The 18,287-nt window shown below is 36.6% G+C and overlaps 1 protein-coding gene across 1 annotated transcript; it reads right to left on the bottom strand.

Annotated features, from left to right (window-relative positions):
• Window positions 1-2,602: 2,602 nt before the first annotated feature.
• swi5 (SWI5 homologous recombination repair protein) lies at window positions 2,603-10,534 on the bottom strand. Its single transcript, XM_023295883.3, has 5 exons — window positions 10,321-10,534; window positions 8,163-8,211; window positions 7,947-8,050; window positions 7,267-7,361; window positions 2,603-3,181 (listed from the first exon to the last, which is right to left on the bottom strand). Exons 1-5 carry the CDS (start codon window positions 10,416-10,418, stop codon window positions 3,117-3,119), a joined length of 411 nt encoding a protein of 136 aa, XP_023151651.2. The 5' UTR covers window positions 10,419-10,534; the 3' UTR covers window positions 2,603-3,116.
• Window positions 10,535-18,287: the final 7,753 nt, after the last annotated feature.

Raw genomic sequence — 18,287 nt, 5'->3', positions numbered from 1 at the left:
GTTTGGGGGAAAAAAAACAATACAGATAATCAGAAAATACCAACTGTTGGCCACAATAATCGGCCAGGCTGATCATTTCTACCATGTTATAGAACTTTCTAATAAGTATACATTAAGAACAGCTGACACAGTAGTTATCTAGTCATCCATTATCTATACACCGCTTAATCCTCACTAGGGTCATGGGGGGGCTGGAGTCTATCCCAGCTGACTCAGGTGAAGGCAGGGGACACCCTAGACAGGTCACCAGTCTGTCACAGGGCTACATACAGAGACAAACAATCACTCTCACATTCACACCTACGGGCAATTTAGAATGATCAATTAACCTCAGCATATTTTTGGACTGTGGGAGGAAGCCGGAGTACCCGGAGAAAACCCACGCATGCACAGGGAGACCATGCAAACTCCATGCAGAAAGATCCCGGGAAAGCCGGGACGCGAACCAGGGATCTTCTTGCTGCAAGGCGAAAGTGCTAACCACTACACCACTGTGCAGCCCATTTATCTAGTCACTTCCTAGTCAATTCCAAGTCTTCTTTCTGAGGACCATTGGTTGTGCATTGTGGCTACCCAAGTGTTTTCAGTCGTCTCTGGGACCAGCCCAAAGCACAACTCAAAAAGTATATGTTTTTCAACGCTGTAAGAAATCTCAAATGTCATGGTAGAAAGTCAAAAGTGACCCATGTTCTGGCCAAGAGTGGTGCCACAAGAGGCCAGGAGAAATCCAAGGATAACCACCAAGGCCATCGAAATAAATCAGAGGAATTCTGGTACCAACATCTCAAGGCAAACGGTGCAGAAGGATGAACTCTTCTCAAAGAAAGGCACACAGAAGCTCATATAGCCTTTGGAAAAGCTCACCTGGACAAAGAATAAAGCTTTTGGTCATCCCTGCTGTGGTTGGATAAAAAGAAAATGTTACTTTGTTTGGCAAAAGAAAGGAAAAGTATTCAGCTGTCCAGCATGGTGGTGGCAATGTAACGCATTACTGGGAGGTTTGAGTCATTGGGCCAAGCAACCAGAATTGAGTGTTAAAATTCTGGAGGAAAACTCGGGTTTTGGTGCTTCCAACAAGACAATGGTCCAAAAGATACAGCCAAAGTGGTCAAGAAACGGTTAATAGAAAACACAATCAACATATTGGAGCAAAGCAATTTGGAGTCAAAACCTGAATCCAATTGAAAATCTGCTTGACAAGAAAGCCTTCCAACCCAGAAGCCCTGGAGATCATCACAACAAAGCAGTGGTTAAAAATCCCAATAGAAATATTCAAAGAGATCGTTGTAAGAACTGTTTCATTTGCAGATTAAGTTCTTTGTCACTGATTACTGAGAAAGGCTATGAATGTTTTTGAACATGGTTATTTTTAGTAAAAATGTAAAAAAAAAAAAAAAAAAAAAAAAAAAACTAAACAAACATAAAGCAGCTTAAATGCATCGTCAACATCTCCAATGCACCTCTTAATGTCATTTCCAGCCAGAAGAAACCTATTGGTCAAATAAAAATTCATTATAAATCAACATTTTGCGTTGGTATGAACAACTGTGGACTTCACTGTCTGCTTAAATGCCACACAGAACGGATTGCCAAGAAATTTGCCTACCTTAAGGGCTTGTACAGGCCTGCTTTTTTTGCCAATTACTGACAATTTTTTTGCTTTCATGATTGCTGCAACTTGCAGAAGTGTCCTGTGGCCTGCAATAACAACAGAACAACACAAGGAGGCTGACATTTTACACAGAGTTCATTAGAGCAATGTGACATGTCATGAAGCACATTGCATAACCAGGGAAGAATACAAAAGGTCTACTATAACAAACCATCACAGGTCACTAGTGCAGGCCAGCAGAGGTTACACTCCCAGTTGTCTGTAATTAATGGAGACACACTTATGTGGAAATTATTGCAAACCATGTTACGTGTAACCCATTTCTCAAATAGTTGACCGTATTTGCAGCAATACCTGTATAAAAGCCAGAGTTTTCGGACACCTTAGTCAGCATTTATCACACGGTTCCATCTCAACAAACAGCATATTGCAAACACCCCAGTGTGTGAGATGGTAAATGAATGACAGGTGATGCAACGATGAGGATAAGAGAATAAGATGGGCTTTGACCTGCAAATGAGAGATAAAAATGCACACCTACACATTTTCAACATACACTAAATTTGATGAGAGAGAAGACACACGGCGCTAAACTAAGCATCAAGAGGGTTGAGAAACTCTGCCGATATCAGTTAGAGAAGACACATTATCAGCGGTTGTCAGACAGATTAGGGCACACCCATGACATTATGCCACTTTTTTTGTTCAGGTCATGTGTAACGAATACTGCAGGCAAAAAGAACATTTTTAAATAAAGGAAGTTGGTACCAAAATCTTTTTTTTTTTTTGTGGTTAAATTCTTAGATGGCCTTATGGAGACATACTTGCCAAATGTATCTTCCTCAACAAGAATTTTTTAAAAAGTGGGTGGGATTAACAAGGAGAATATTACCACAATAACAGTTTGGACAAGCAAGTGGAGACTTTTAAAATAAACAAAAAGCATCTATTTCCAACAGTCACGCTGCCACTTTGATGCATGTACTTGAATAAATATCAAAAAAGTAAATTTTATTTTATACTTTGACACTCCAACATTCTGTGAACAAACCCAAAGTTAGAGAAATAAGTGTCATTCATGCAGTCATCATCCACATATGTATCTAAAGCTCAAACTTTAAGACAAAACAAGTCCTTTGAAAGCTATGCTTCAATAACATTTATATTAGGCAGGAAAAATGCAATGTAAACATTTCTATAGTGTCACTTGCCTTGAAGTAAAGTTTTAACAGCCAGCATGTTTTAAATGTCATGCCTGCATGCTAGACTAACCCCATTCTTGTTTATTTATCACTCCCAATAACCAAATCTCTCTCCGCGAAGAAGTGAAAACTAAATCACCAAGAGAGAAAACCTCTCCCAGTAGGAGACGCATAGTTGCTCCATCTTTAGTCCATATCCAACTGATCAAAAAGTGCTCTCTATGGTATGTAAACTTTACTCCTCTCTCCCCGTGGTGTGAGGGACCAATCTCACCAATGAAGTTTCACTCTTTTCTTTTTCTTCAGTCATCCAGTTCAAGGCCAAAGTGTGCATAGAGATCTCGTGTGGTGGTCCCCCTCAGAGCAGCTGCAAGACATGCGAGATTACAGGGTCGGCTCCTTCTAGTCTCCTTTTCAAACAATCCACATAACATTAAACAGACCAAGACCACAGTGCCAAGAAACTGAATCCCTTTAAACACGAGGCTTATACTTGGTTAGAAACTAAAACACACCTTATACTTATTTTAAGTCCAGCTTAAAAAGTAGAATCACCGTTTTTCAAAGTGTATCTCATATATTGATCCTATTAAAGTACAATTAAGGTAGTCCCACTGACCACATCTTGGTCTCTTTTGTGTAATGCAGAACAAAAGTACACTGAGCTGAGCTGCGTTCAGGGTCATAAAGGGACCTGCTTCTCCTGTATAGAGGGCTGACACAGCAGTAGCACTTACTAGTACACTACACTAATGCACTGTATTAGCAACATTCTACCAGGGCTGAAAGTTGTTTGATTTTATTGCGCTTTAATAAATAACTTTTTTAGATCAACCTCTAAATAATTTGGACTCTAATAATGTCCAGAATAATCAGTTGATGAGTTGCTGATTGCAGTTTATCATAATTACCACAGGTGATTTCAAATAATTTTAGTCAAAGACACAAAATAAACAAAAGGGATATGAAGAAGAAAAAAATATGACAAAAAGAGAAGAGGAAGCAACTGTTTGAAGTATTCTCCTGTTTAATAACTTACTTTTTAATACTGTTTCACTCTCTCTTTCACACACAGTGCTGTGAAAATTTATAGTCACAAAATATGAGAGGAGGACGGCTTCAAAAATACTGCAAGAATATTTTTCCACTTATAAATGAACTGGGTACAAACTAAATCAAATCAGCATTTAATGGATCACCCCTTGCCTTTGAGATAGTACAAATTCTCATAGATACACATTTGTACACATTTTCAGTGCACTTGGCAGGTAGGTTGATCCAACCTCTTGGAAAACTTTCCACAGTTTCTCTGTGGATTCAGACCGTCTTAGCTGCTTCTGTCTCTTTATGTCATCCCAGCTGACTCCATGATGTTGAGATCAGGGCTCTGGGGGATCATACATCTGGTACAAGACTCTTTGTTCTTCTTGCCACTGTTACTGTCTGACAGTATGTTAGGGGTTGTTGTCATGCTGCAGAATAAATTTCAGACCAACCACACGCCTCCTTGAAGATTTTGCATCATGGATTAAAAGCTAAATGTCTAAAGTGTCTGAAACCTTTGCACAGCACTGTTTTCACCTGATTTTCTTATAACATTGGCTATATTTGAGCAACAGCTTAGCACTTAAGTGACATGACCGTTCCTTTTACCTTATGCAAATTAAATACAGTCAGTAAAGGCTGGGATTGAGCTACAGGTTCAGTAATTTGTTATAGTGTCAATCATCTTTGCGTCTGAAGGGCTTTCATGTTAAAATCTAAGGATTTGAAAGGGAGTTTACTTCCAAAGCTGCATGTAACTTCTCTGTTGTCTTCACTGACATTTCACAAGATTTCATTTTAGAATTTAATGCGCCTGAACACAAATGTTTATATTAAACTACTGAATGTATTAATCACCTCGCCAGGAAGTCAGGAACAGCACTGTTGATTACATATAGCATATTCTCTTAGAAACAATTAACAATAATAAGTTCTGACCGAAGCTGAGAATCAAATATACTGTGTATATGCATTTTTTATGTATATTTAACAATTAACCAACAATGTAAACATGCAGGCGCTTATTATTCTGTTACAATGTACAAACATTTAACCTATTTTTCACCCACTGTTGATAAGGCCAGACTTTTGAAAAAATATCCTCAATCAGATGTATTATATTTACAAATGTAACAGTTACTCTATAAATAGCAAAATCAAATCATTTGTCAGGGCAGTGAAACAGAAATGGTTTTAAAGTGGTACAATTTTAATATTTTCAAGATTATTTATGAAAAAATGCAATTTTTAAGTGAAAGTGACCAACAGACGGACACAGTCGGTCACAAAGGGACGGTTGTCTTTAGAGTGTACTGCAGGACATCTCTGCTGTCCTCTGTCACTCCACAGTCTGCCCACCCATCTCCTCCCTCTCGGAATAACAGCATACAGTACAACAGCATCTCAGTGTCTAAGTGTAAACTCTTTGTGAAAGTGTGTGAGAGAGAGAGAGAGGGTGAGCAGGAGGGAAAGAAGAGGGAATGATTGCACGTGTTTGTATTTGGCTGTGTGCATTTGTGAATGTATGCATGTATCTACAGGCATAGTGGTTGTGATTGTGTGTCAGCGTGTGAGTGATGTGAAAGACTGCTATTGTGTCAGAGGGGAAATGCCACCTCCGTTCACTAAGAGGTCATTATCATCTCGACTCCCCACTGTACTTAGAGAGAATTTAAAGAGACATCAAGCCTTCAACTTACAACACAGATTTAATGTGAGAGTTTGCCAAGGTTTTCTACTTAAACTACTGCAGAAGTAGGAAACAAGTGACTCTAGAACATCCACAGGAATGCCTAATTATCTGTAAACATGCTCCACTAGAACCAGTCGACTAAACTAGGAGGTGCCCAGATTTTAACGGCGATACAAAGTCATGAGACGTGCAGTGACTGTAATGCAACTTGGCCATGATTCACCAAAACTTTCCTAACAGTATGAAAGGTGTGACCTTCCACCCGCTTCCTCAACTTTATGTAGTTGCATCACATGTACCCAAAAATATTTAAAAGACAGATATTACGCTAAATATTGGAGAACAAAGGTGAAACACCAGCATGGAAGTTTGACTTCTTTGAGAAAGGACAGTCATACGCTGACAGTCCGAAATAGTTGTATCAGCACTAACCTTATCAATGATTTGAGTAATTTGAGGACCAGATCTAGTACCTAATGTCAGTTCTGAAGAATATTAGCCAAAAAATGACTGGACACAGAAAAATAGAGAAGTTTAAGTAAATAATTTATGTAGGATGAAGAGAAAATCTAACCAGTTATCCCCAATAGAAGAGATACTTCAGCCATTTACATATTTTTCTCTGAAGTGTCAATCATATGAGTTTGACAGTTTTATAGTCAGGCCAATGCAATCTAAATAAAGACATATTAATTGTTGTGGGAATAAATACTGTCTATGGTTAAATAAAACATGCCTTGGCTTTTGATTCACCAGTAAGAGGAAAACACACCTCTCTGTTGCCCTCTAATGGTTGACTCTCGAACAACTTGAACTATATTCTAATCTAATTAACTCAAAACCCATCATTTTAGCTCACATTTTTCCTATAACCTATGGTTGTATATCAGGATTTATGAGTGTATTCCTTTTCAATTTTACTATGTTAGCATTCTTAGATATGCTGTTTTAAAGGTTCATACGATCACTATAGTAACGTTAGGTATTAGAATGTCACAATGATGCCTTTTTATACTGATGTGCCAAATCTGCCTTTCCTTGTTCATAAGTGTATCTGTTATTTACAAAAATCTCAAGCACTGAAGCAGTTTTTGGTGAAACTATCACTCCTTTATGCGATTTGTTTACTTTGGTCCAAATCACACCAGAAAAAGACATATTGCTGTATGTCTCATGTAGTCTCTGCTTTGGGTTCACACTGCCTTTTAATAGATGAGCAACGAGGTGTTAAGATGAGTCACACAGACAGACCACTCATTCAGCTGACAGTTTTGATCAGCTGTCGTCTAGCAACACTTATTTTTTTTTGTGTGGGTGGTTTGCAGAGAAATAGTTGAAATAAACTTTAAGCAACTGGGCTACAACCGTCGTGGCTTTGAAAAATGCCGATGCTGTGGGAGGAGAGGAGGCATTTTCTAACCCTCTAAAATGAGAAGCAGTGATCATACTGATCTGGTCAAAAGGGCTAAATGAAAGACGAAACTCTTTGTTGGACGACACAGTCAAAAAGACCTGAGGGCAGTATGTTTTTTTTGTAAGGAATATACATTTGACTACCTGATCGCGGTGAGTATTATATTATTTTGAATGTCAAATTTAGATAGGTAGGTATACAAACATTAGGAAAAGAATTGCATTGGCAAGCATGGACTACCACTGTGTGCTTTAAAATGCTACCACAAACTACTGAACTGAAATGTCTGTATTTCTCTTACCAATTCGGCCCAGGAGCGATTGTCCAATGTCTTTGATGTCGTTGTATTCATGCAACATGTCAATATGATGCTCCAGCTCATCTACTCTGTATCCCCTGGAGAAACACACAAACACAACTGGTGAAACACAAAAGCAGATTTGTGCAAATGTTCATATACAGGCAGAGACACCAAAATATTAACATCTCAAAAAGGGGCAAATAATATGAATTCAGACAATAGTATACAGTGTATAACAGAAGATATCAATATAAGGATTTAGGGGAAGTGTTTACAGAGAGTGTTCAGAGAATACAAAACTATTTTTGAATAAGCTCATTTTATTATTGTTTAGCTAATTAGAAGGTGGTTGTTATTAAATTTGGACTGTTATTTAGTTGACATTTTAGTGATATTCAGTAATTTTTTTATTAATAAGTGATTGTTTCCATAATAATTAATCCTGGAATATGATCATAATGAACATAAAAACATTTGTTTATTTTTTACTTTTAATGAAAATGTTTGCAAGATATATCCCATGGACTTCAAAAGTCCCTCAATGATATATTGACCCCACTAGTGATTCCCTGTACACTGATATTACATTTAATTGTGATTATATGCTTAATTTTAACTCATATCATTCAAGTTGCACCTCAAAGACCGAACTACAGGAAGAAAAACACAGCTGTACTCACTCAGCCTCCAGCTGTGCTATCTCTGTGTCCAGCTGCTCCCTTCTCCTCTCCAGCTCTGCCACCTCCTCTGCAGGACTAACTTTAGCACTTTCTGTTACTTGAAGCTGTGAGGTGCAAAACCGACAACCACGGTAGTGGAATTCATATGTAGGACAACATACAAGATTTAGTGTGTGTGTGTGGGTGTGTTAGAGACAAGAAAGTGGAGTTTCTTACAGGTGATTTGAAGCGGGACTGTACTCTCTTAAACTTTGAGAATGGAGTTCTAAGGAAAAGGAGAGGAAACTATGTTGAATAGTGGACATGCTTCGTTAGAAAATGTTGGTAGAATAAAGTGTCCTTGAAATAATTGGTTAAATATATTTTTTTAACTCTTACGAAATAAATCCCAATGGACAGCAATGTCAACAATAAGTTACGATCATTAGATTTATAGCAAAAGCGCACAACATAAAACAATAATGGAAAATTATTTTAATTCTCAGTTTTAAGAGCTTCAGGTCAAGGCAACTGGACTTGTTTTTCTGGCTCTTGAAGACGTTTCTTCTCTCATCCAAGTGAATTCTTCAGTTCTAGTTTGAATAGCAGGGAGTCAAGCATTTGCTCTCACCCCCAAATCACAGGTTCTTCCATTTGATGTTGTGCTGTTTTCTTTATGGATTTTTAAATTCGACTTAATGTGGGTCTAGTTTTTAAGTGTGTGTGTGTGTTTTTTGTTTTGTTTTTAAATATGTTTATTCTCATTTTCATTTTTCCTTTGCCTTGGTAGGGACAGTCTCAGTCCAGTGGTGTAAGATTCTAAAACCCCCACAGTTCAACTTCCAGTGGGTAGTGAGATTGGTCTGTGTGCATATAGGTTCCCAGTAAAATTCAATATTGTCATCTCTGCCCTCCATAATGTGTAAAAAAAAAAAAAAAAAAAAAAAAAAAAAAGCCCAAAAAATGCAGTACATTTTCCCTGACATCCTCCCTTGTGAACTTCACAGACTTGATAAGTTCTGTGCAGGCTTCAACATCTTGGGCTCCACAATACTGGGGATTCCCCACCATTCAAATAAAACCTAAGGAAGCCTCTTGGATGAGAGGTAGAACATCTTTAAGAACCATAAAGAGAAGTCCAGCTGCCTACCACTGACACACTTAGAATTGCTATAACCTAGATGACTGAGGCCTTGTCCACACGTAGCAGGGTTTTTGTAAAACCGAATATCCTGTCCCCTCCGTCTAGAAAAAAACTTACGTACACACCACCTCGTTTTTAGAAAAAAACTTTATCCACACCTAACCGCATAAGTGCGTTTTTCAGCACATTCATAAGCATGCCGGACCTTTAGGTGGCAGTAGTTCCCCAAATCCTAGCAAGGTGGTGGAGAATAACCGTCCTTAATGTCGTCCTTCGCCTGTGTTGTTGAATGTGGAGCAGTATCTGGGCTTGTAAAAACATGCAAGTAAAAAGCGCCTGCACAAGAACAGCGCCCAAAACCTTGTGAGAGCATCCATACTGTTACCGAATGTAAACACAGGTCGCATATGTGACGTAAGCACATATTTTGTCGCAGGCGGTGATGTTTCGAAACGCAAAACCCCGGTTACTGATGTCCACATGCAGACGCATAAAACGGAGAATTCGCAAATCTTCACTTTGGTCGGAGTTTTTAAAAAGAATCGTTTTTGATGACGTAAATCTGCGTTTTCGTGTGGATGATAGGCCGAATCGTAGAAAAATATCGTCGTTTTGTGAGATACCCGGCTACGTGTGGACAAGGGCTGAGAGTTTACGCAAATATATCTTACAAATGACCTTGTGTCTTTCTTTTAAACACAAGCTACAGTTGTCATAACATGTTCTGCAAAAACAAAGTTAAACAACTTAAACAGACTAAGTGGGACAGCCAGATGAAGCTCCTAGGGATGAGAAGGTAAGTGCTTTGATAATTTTAAGCAGCTAATATTAGACACACTTTTCTTGTTTCGCTGATCAGTGACCAGGTAATAGAAAATGTAATCAGATGCTCATATATGAAAACAGTGTCAAGCATTCGGGGCAAACTTTAGTGATCTCTGGGGTTATCTTATAAACATTCCCGTCTTTATCAAAGCCCTTTCTGGTTAAACACGTTTAATCTGCTAATGTAGTAATGCGAACCCTTAGCCTGGCTAATCATCATGGCAATGAAACAGTTAACACTGACATCGTCTCAGAAAGGTTTTGGTACAGTAACGCAGCAAGACAAGTGGACAGTACATCTGAGCTACGATTAGCATACTTTTAAAGTGGTTAAAGTGTTCGGTCATACTTTAATGCCATCAGACAGCATTAGCCTTCCCGCTGACTAACGCTAACTTGCTAACGTTAAGCTAACTGCAAACTTACCTTTTCACTCCTCCTTTGCTCGCGTCGTTTCCCTCCGAAGTCGAAACTGGACAATTATTTGCAGCACTGTGGGTTTTAACGGACTCCTCTGAGTTCATAGTGCCGTAAACGTAACGAAAATATACGTGTTACGGTTGTTTTAATGAAAGTACAACAGCAGCAGTTGAACACAGGAAGGTAGGAAGTTTGCAGTTCGCGGCTGATGGGAAATAGACTCATGGAGACATTTGATTGGCTGTTGGAACCAAGAGGCGGGACTTGGAGGAGACTGGTAACCACGGTAACGGAAAACAATGTGAAACTACTCTCTTAGGGCTGTGTTGATGGTTTGGGGAGATTTTATCGTTTTTTTCTCCATGAGTATTGACAAAATGCCACCATAAACAATCTCAGGTTGTATTTTGGGCTTTGTAAATGATACTGTGTACTTGATTTAATGCAAAAATTGTAAGAGTTAGTTTCATGACTGCAAAGCATATGAAGTAAATACACAGAATGACTGTCTAAATCTGCATTGTAAGCAATAATCATTGATACGTTTAAGTAGCTAATGGTTCCTATCACCTGTTCAGGAGATACCACTACACTATTAAAGGCTTAAGTTTAAGGGAAACCCAGTATCAAATGAATTAAAGTCATTACTTTAAAAGTTATAGTGACTTTTTTAAGCTTTCTTTTTATGACTGATTAATCTGACAGTTGTTTTCCACATTAATAATTTTGCACATACAAGGTCAGTTTAAAATGTCTCAATTCCAGAGCCCAGGTGAAATCTTTGGATGTCTTGTTTCGACAGATTTTGAGTTTAAAACCCGCAAATACAAAGATTTTCAGTGACAAAGAAGAGAAAAGCAGCAAATGATCTCACTGGAAAATCTAAATGTCAAGCAAGCACAATAATGTTTTGCTTTGATTTGGGGAAAACATTCTAGTCTAGTGTTCAACGGATGTTTTGACGATATTTCTTATTTCAAACAATGTTCCTATAGGGTTAAAGTTGGCATTCATTCTCAAACGATCATTCAGAAAAAACAGTTAACATAGAGGCTTCAGATAACAGGATTTTTAAAAAAAAAAACGTTGCTGTAATGTGATGTAAGAAAAAAGTAAACAGTAGAATATTTTGCCTGCAACATAGGATGTTGTTGAGACAACACATTATACATTTGAAATATTCTCACAATGTTACATGACAACAAAAGAAGGATGTTCTCAATGCAAAATTTTGAAAATGTTTCTTAAAAAAATGTGTATTCAAGATGAACATTCTCTGAACACACTGATAAAACATTTTCAGAACATTTTGCCAACTAAATGAAGCACTCTAGATGGGTGTGGTTTTTAATTGATAAGAGACTTAAAGAGTCAATCAACTGTTGGACAAACTTAAGGTTCATAGTGTCTGTAATGTAATTTTGGTGTCCCTGGAATTAACTGGAGTTTACTTTAGTTTGGCTTCAAACAAAAAAAACAAGAAGATTTTTTTTAATTGAATGTTATTGAATGTGCCTGTCTGCAATGTTCCCTGTAATTTTTCCTGAGTGTGAGCAAACACACAAACTCCCTGAGCGTTCCTTGGACCACTGTGAGCAACATCAGACGTGTGCACTGTGGTCACACCAGCATCACATCCATTCAAGTTACATGGTTCATTAAAAGAATCAAATTACAGCATTTACATTTCTGTTAAAACACTTTGTCAACAGGAGCCAGTTGAAGGCTGCAGTGATTTTAGTGACACTACAATGTATAAGAGTGAAGTTATTGAATATTTGTCTCTCTTTACTGTTGCAGCGGTTTTGCAAATTGCAGACGGACCCTGTTCACTCCATAGACACCAATGTTATTCCTGTAGCTTGAAAGACAGCTACTTTTGATAAAACTGGGCTTGTAGCACATTGTCTGCCTTGCAACAATGGGAAAGAGGCACCGTTTATGTTTTGACAACCTATATCTAATGAGTTATTGATGCTGGAAGTCCGAATCTGTGAATATCTTTCCAACTTTACTGAACTTGGGGCCACTACCACCTAAGGAGTGATATATTTAATTTTGAAAAAAGCATTTAGCCATACTTAAAGCTTTAAGTGCTTTATTAACACGGAACTAAAAATTTTGTAGTGTTTTATTATCACAGGTTCTGTCTGAAAAGAGGTGGCATCATTTTAAACAGTGAAATCAAACTAACAAAATGTAACGACCAACCAGTGAGCAATACTGGATTCTGCAAAAACATAAACAACTTTTTTAAAAATCTAAATCTTATCTTAACACAGTTAATGTATTAACTTATTTTTGTGTGTATGCATGTATTTATTGATTTATTTAGTACTGTTAACATATCAGAGTTCTGAGTGAGTTTTTCTTAAGATAGGCAAAGGCCATTTATTGATTACATATAGGCTCTTAAATGTTTATTAAAAACTAAAAAGCATTTAAAAAAAAACTACTTAGGCATTTATTGAGTCACTAAAATACTGTAGAGTACAGACCACATCAGCATGATTATAAGCATCCTCTGGTAAATGAACAACCAGATACTGATGTCTCTCACCATATGGACTTCAGGAGATGATTAGATGATGATAAACTGTGACCTACTGGTTGGGTTCTCTCTGTTCTCATGTTTCTTACATGTTTGTCCCTTGACAGCCGGGTCCTAATGTTTTTGGAGCAACACACCATACTATGACGTTTTTACAATGATGGTTCTACTATGGAACCAGTTTGACATGTTCAGGTGTTCTTTGTGTGAAAACTCAGAGATTTCAGGTATCAGAAGGTGGTTTTCAACTTTCTTTGTTAACTTTCTGCTTCAACTTTAAACTAAATTTCCTTCACTAACCCAGCCCTCTGGACTTCCAGTAAGCTGTGTTCCTATTGGCTGTCCAGGTGGCTGCTTGGTGTTATCAGGAACACCTGAGCAGCTTGGTGTTATCAGGAACACCTGAGCAGCTCAGTGTCTTCCTGCTTTATGTGGCTGCAGCCAAACATTTCCTCTGCTTCTCTTCACCAGTGAACCGGGTTTGGCTCCATTGCCTTAGTTTGTTCTTTAGGCGTTGGCTTGCAGCTTCCAGCAGTAAAATCGTCTTTAATGTGTTTCTTGGTGTGTTTTAGGGCTTTGTACTGGATAGTTGTCTTGGTAAATGTTGTTCTTTAGCCACAGTTAGCACATGGTGAAAATGTGTGCAGTGATTAGTGGATTTGGTGCAGCTGAGTTGTGTCTTTATCTTGGCTGTAGTGAGTCTTTAGAGGTTTTTGGTCAGACACATTCTGTATTCTTGTTTGAGAACCAACGTTGGTTGTCCAGAAGGTAAGAGTTCCTGTCCTGATTCTCTGTTCTCAGAGGTTCTCTGGTAGGCTGCAGGAGACTTTAGCGTTTGGGTTGTGCTAGTTTGGTTTTTGTACGGTTTCATTTGGACGACTATCTTGAGGCCCCTCCATGTGGTTTAGTGAGGTTTTCTGGAACAGTTCTACAAAGCAACCTGCAGCAGAAGAGACTTTGAGAGTTTTTAGGAAGTTCTGGAGACCAGACTTTAGAGCAGCAGAAACATTTGTCAGCAGTTTGAGCAGGAGAAGGTGAGCTTCAGAGTAGAAATGAGAAGGAAACCTTCTTGACCCGTGTGGTGAGGTCCTGTACCAAGAGTTTGAGCAGGTTGTGAAGAGTCTGTAGTTCTTTGGTCTGAAAGCACAAGAAGAGTCGACTCATTAAAGGAGAAAACAGGAGATATTGTTGGTTCTTCTGTCGCTCTGCAGTTTCCTTAGACTGAATATCAAGTTTATATTTTAAGTGATTTCCCATGTGAGCCCAAGAAGACTTCAATAAACTCCCTCCATCCCCTGGACACAACACATTTAATTACCATGTTAAATTTTTTTTTTGTTATTTGTTTTTTTTTTAATGTTTTTGAGTTTTAATCATAGTTTTTTCTCTTTGCTTGTTTAGTTTTGTCATCTGTGTAAATGGTGCTAAACAAATAAAGTTGAATTGATAAACTGAATAATTGACTAACTCATGATTGTGACAACAGAAGTATTTCCATTGTGATTTAAGGGTTTATTTCATTTTTAAGGTTGGGGTTAAAATCTTGACAGAAAAAAAAGATTAAAGAAATAAACTACATAACAAAAAGCAATTAAATCAAACAAAAAAATTAATACAATAAAACTTTTAAAAAGTTTTATTGTTAAAAGATTTAAGAAATTTAAGATGTAATTTTCTAATTAAACATTTAGTTTTTTAATTAAATGTTTTGTCTTTTTAAAGGTTTAATAATCTAATTAAATGTTTTGCATGTTTTTAAATGTTTAATATTCTTGTTTAATTGTATTTTTTAAATGTTTAATTATGGAAAATATTTTATCTGTAATTTTTAATATTTGTATTTTAAAAATTTTGTTTAATTTCATAATAACATGTATGTTGCTGAATTATCTAATTCAATATTTTGTCTGTTTAATAGAGTTAAACATTAAATACAATTAAATTATATGTACATATACCACCTTTTAATATTTAGTTTTCTTTTTAAATGCTTCATTGTATTTTCTGTTTAATTCCTATTTGAAGTTTTATTGTCTTTATGATGTAATTTTCTAATTAAACATTTAATTTTTTAATTAAATGTTTTGTCTTTTTAAGGGTTTAATAATGTGATTAAATGTTTTGCGTTTTTAAAAATGTTTAACATTCTTCTTGTTTAATTGTATTTTTTAAATGTTTAATGATGGAAAATACTTTATCTGTAATTTCTAATATTTGTATTTTAAAAATTTTGTTTAATTTCATAATGACATGTATTGTATCGTGTTGAATTATCTCATTCCATATTTTGTCTGTTTAATATAATTTAATGTAATTTAATGTTTAACTCTATTAAACAGACAAAATATGGAATGAGATAATTCAACACGATACAATACATGTCATTATGAAATTAAACAAAATTTTTAAAATACAAATATTAGAAATTACAGATAAAGTATTTTCCATCATTAAACATTTAAAAAATACAATTAAACAAGAAGAATGTTAAACATTTTTAAAAACGCAAAACATTTCATCAGATTATTAAACCCTTAAAAAGACAGAACATGGGTACCCATATAGCTCAACGGGTTAAGCGGGTGACCCGTGTACAGGGGCTGGTTCCCGACGCAGCGTCTCGGGTTCAAGTCCTGCTAGTGGTCCTTTGCTGCAAGTCTTTCCCCATTTTCTGTCTGTCTCTCACTACACCTATCCAATAAAAAGACAAAACATTTAATTAAAAAATTAAATGTTTGATTAGAAAATTATATCTTAAAGACAATAAAAGTTCAAATAGGAATTACACTGAAAATACAATGAAGGATTTAAAAAGAAAATTAAACATTAAAAGGTGGTAAAACATTTAAAAAGAAAAACCTTAAAGATTTAATCGAAACATTAACAGACTGTCTGAAGGTTCAAACTAACAGAGAACTACTCAAGAACTTTTAAGATTTCAGTCCTCAGACTGTGTGAAGGTTCAAACTAACAGAGAAGTACTCAGGAACTTAGAAGATATCAGTCCTTGGACTGTCTGGAAGTTCAATCTAACAGAGAACTACTGTGGGACTTAGAAAATTTCAGCCCTCAGACTGTGTGAAAGCTCAGGTCCTGAGGACTCAGGAGGTCTGGAGGCTTTGAAAGTCTTGGAACTGAGGGTTCAACCCTCCAGCACAAAGGCTAAAGTCCAACCTCCTGAGAAAAAAGATCGAGTCAAGACACAAGTTAAAAAAAACTCGAAAATGGCAAAAAAATAAATGATAAATGCGCAAAAAAAAAAAAAAAAAAAAGTATCGCGCGCAGCTTAGAGGGAACAGTGGTCCCAAAACTGTTGATAAATTATTTCTCAATGAAACCTCATAACCAGTTACATAAGCACACCCTCTTTACTGACCTCTTTACCAATAAACCCCAAGACATACTTTGCCAAAATCCATAATAATCCATAAAATCTTTATTTGCACCAGCCCCATGTGAAAATGACATCAGTCTGTATTTGTAGAGCATCTCATGAATGTAGCAGCACCGTTTAAATGTTTCATAACACAGAATATAAGCAAAGAGTATATAGGGATACAGACAAACATGGGAAATAAGAAACGTGCTCTTCAATAGTTATTGTCATTATTATTACTAGTAATATTATTTTTGTGTCCACTAGAACCCATACAATCATCTAGTGTGCATGGCGAATCAAATCCAAAACAATCCATGAACCAACGACCACGTCTTGATTGCACTTCATATTATTGACCACTAGATGTCCTACTCGAGCACTGTGTGTCATTGAGGCCTCGAGTAATGAACCATGTTTTGAATGAAGTGTCGAAGCTTCAACAAAGCCTCCATCAGCCATCACTAAATATACGTGTTACGGTTGTTTTAATGAAAGTACAACAGCAGCAGTTGAACACAGGAAGGTAGGAAGTTTGCAGTTCGCGGCTGATGGGAAATAGACTCATGGAGACATTTGATTGGCTGTTGGAACCAAGAGGCGGGACTTGGAGGAGACTGGTAACCACGGTAACGGAAAACAATGTGAAACTACTCTCTTAGGGCTGTGTTGATGGTTTGGGGAGATTTTATCGTTTTTTTCTCCATGAGTATTGACAAAATGCCACCATAAACAATCTCAGGTTGTATTTTGGGCTTTGTAAATGATACTGTGTACTTGATTTAATGCAAAAATTGTAAGAGTTAGTTTCATGACTGCAAAGCATATGAAGTAAATACACAAAATGACTGTCTAAATCTGCATTGTAAGCAATAATCATTGATGAGTTTAAGTAGCTAATGGTTCCTATCACCTGTTCAGGAGATACCACTACACTATTAAAGGCTTAAGTTTAAGGGAAACCCAGTATCAAATGAATTAAAGTCATTACTTTAAAAGTTATAGTGACTTTTTTAAGCTTTCTTTTTATGACTGATTAATCTGACAGTTGTTTTCCACATTAATAATTTTGCACATACAAGGTCAGTTTAAAATGTCTCAATTCCAGAGCCCAGGTGAAATCTTTGGATGTCTTGTTTCGACAGATTTTGAGTTTAAAACCTGCAAATACAAAGATTTTCAGTGACAAAGAAGAGAAAAGCAGCAAATGATCTCACTGGAAAATCTAAATGTCAAGCAAGCACAATAATGTTTTGCTTTGATTTGGGGAAAACATTCTAGTCTAGTGTTCAACGGATGTTTTGACGATATTTCTTATTTCAAACAATGTTCCTATAGGGTTAAAGTTGGCATTCATTCTCAAACGATCATTCAGAAAAAACAGTTAACATAGAGGCTTCAGATAACAGGATTTTTAAAAAAAACGTTGCTGTAATGTGATGTAAGAAAAAAGTAAACAGTAGAATATTTTGCCTGCAACATAGGATGTTGTTGAGACAACACATTATACATTTGAAATATTCTCACAATGTTACATGACAACAAAAGAAGGATGTTCTCAATGCAAAATTTTGAAAATGTTTCTAAAAAAAAATGTGTATTCAAGATGAACATTCTCTGAACACACTGATAAAACATTTTCAGAACATTTTGCCAACTAAATGAAGCACTCTAGATGGGTGTGGTTTTTAATTGATAAGAGACTTAAAGAGTCAATCAACTGTTGGACAAACTTAAGGTTCATAGTGTCTGTAATGTAATTTTGGTGTCCCTGGAATTACCTGGAGTTTACTTTAGTTTGGCTTCAAACAAAAAAAACAAGAAGATTTTTTTTTAAATTGAATGTTATTGAATGTGCCTGTCTGCAATGTTCCCTGTAATTTTTCCTTAGTCTGAGCAAACACACAAACTCCCTGAGCGTTCCTTGGACCACTGTGAGCAACATCAGACGTGTGCACTGTGGTCACACCAGCATCACATCCATTCAAGTTACATGGTTCATTAAAAGAATCAAATTACAGCATTTACATTTCTGTTAAAACACTT

The sequence above is a fragment of the Amphiprion ocellaris genome, chromosome 17 (assembly GCF_022539595.1).
Source record: "Amphiprion ocellaris isolate individual 3 ecotype Okinawa chromosome 17, ASM2253959v1, whole genome shotgun sequence".
NCBI lineage: Eukaryota > Metazoa > Chordata > Actinopteri > Pomacentridae > Amphiprion > Amphiprion ocellaris.
This window is presented reverse-complemented; position numbering and strand designations above follow the sequence as displayed.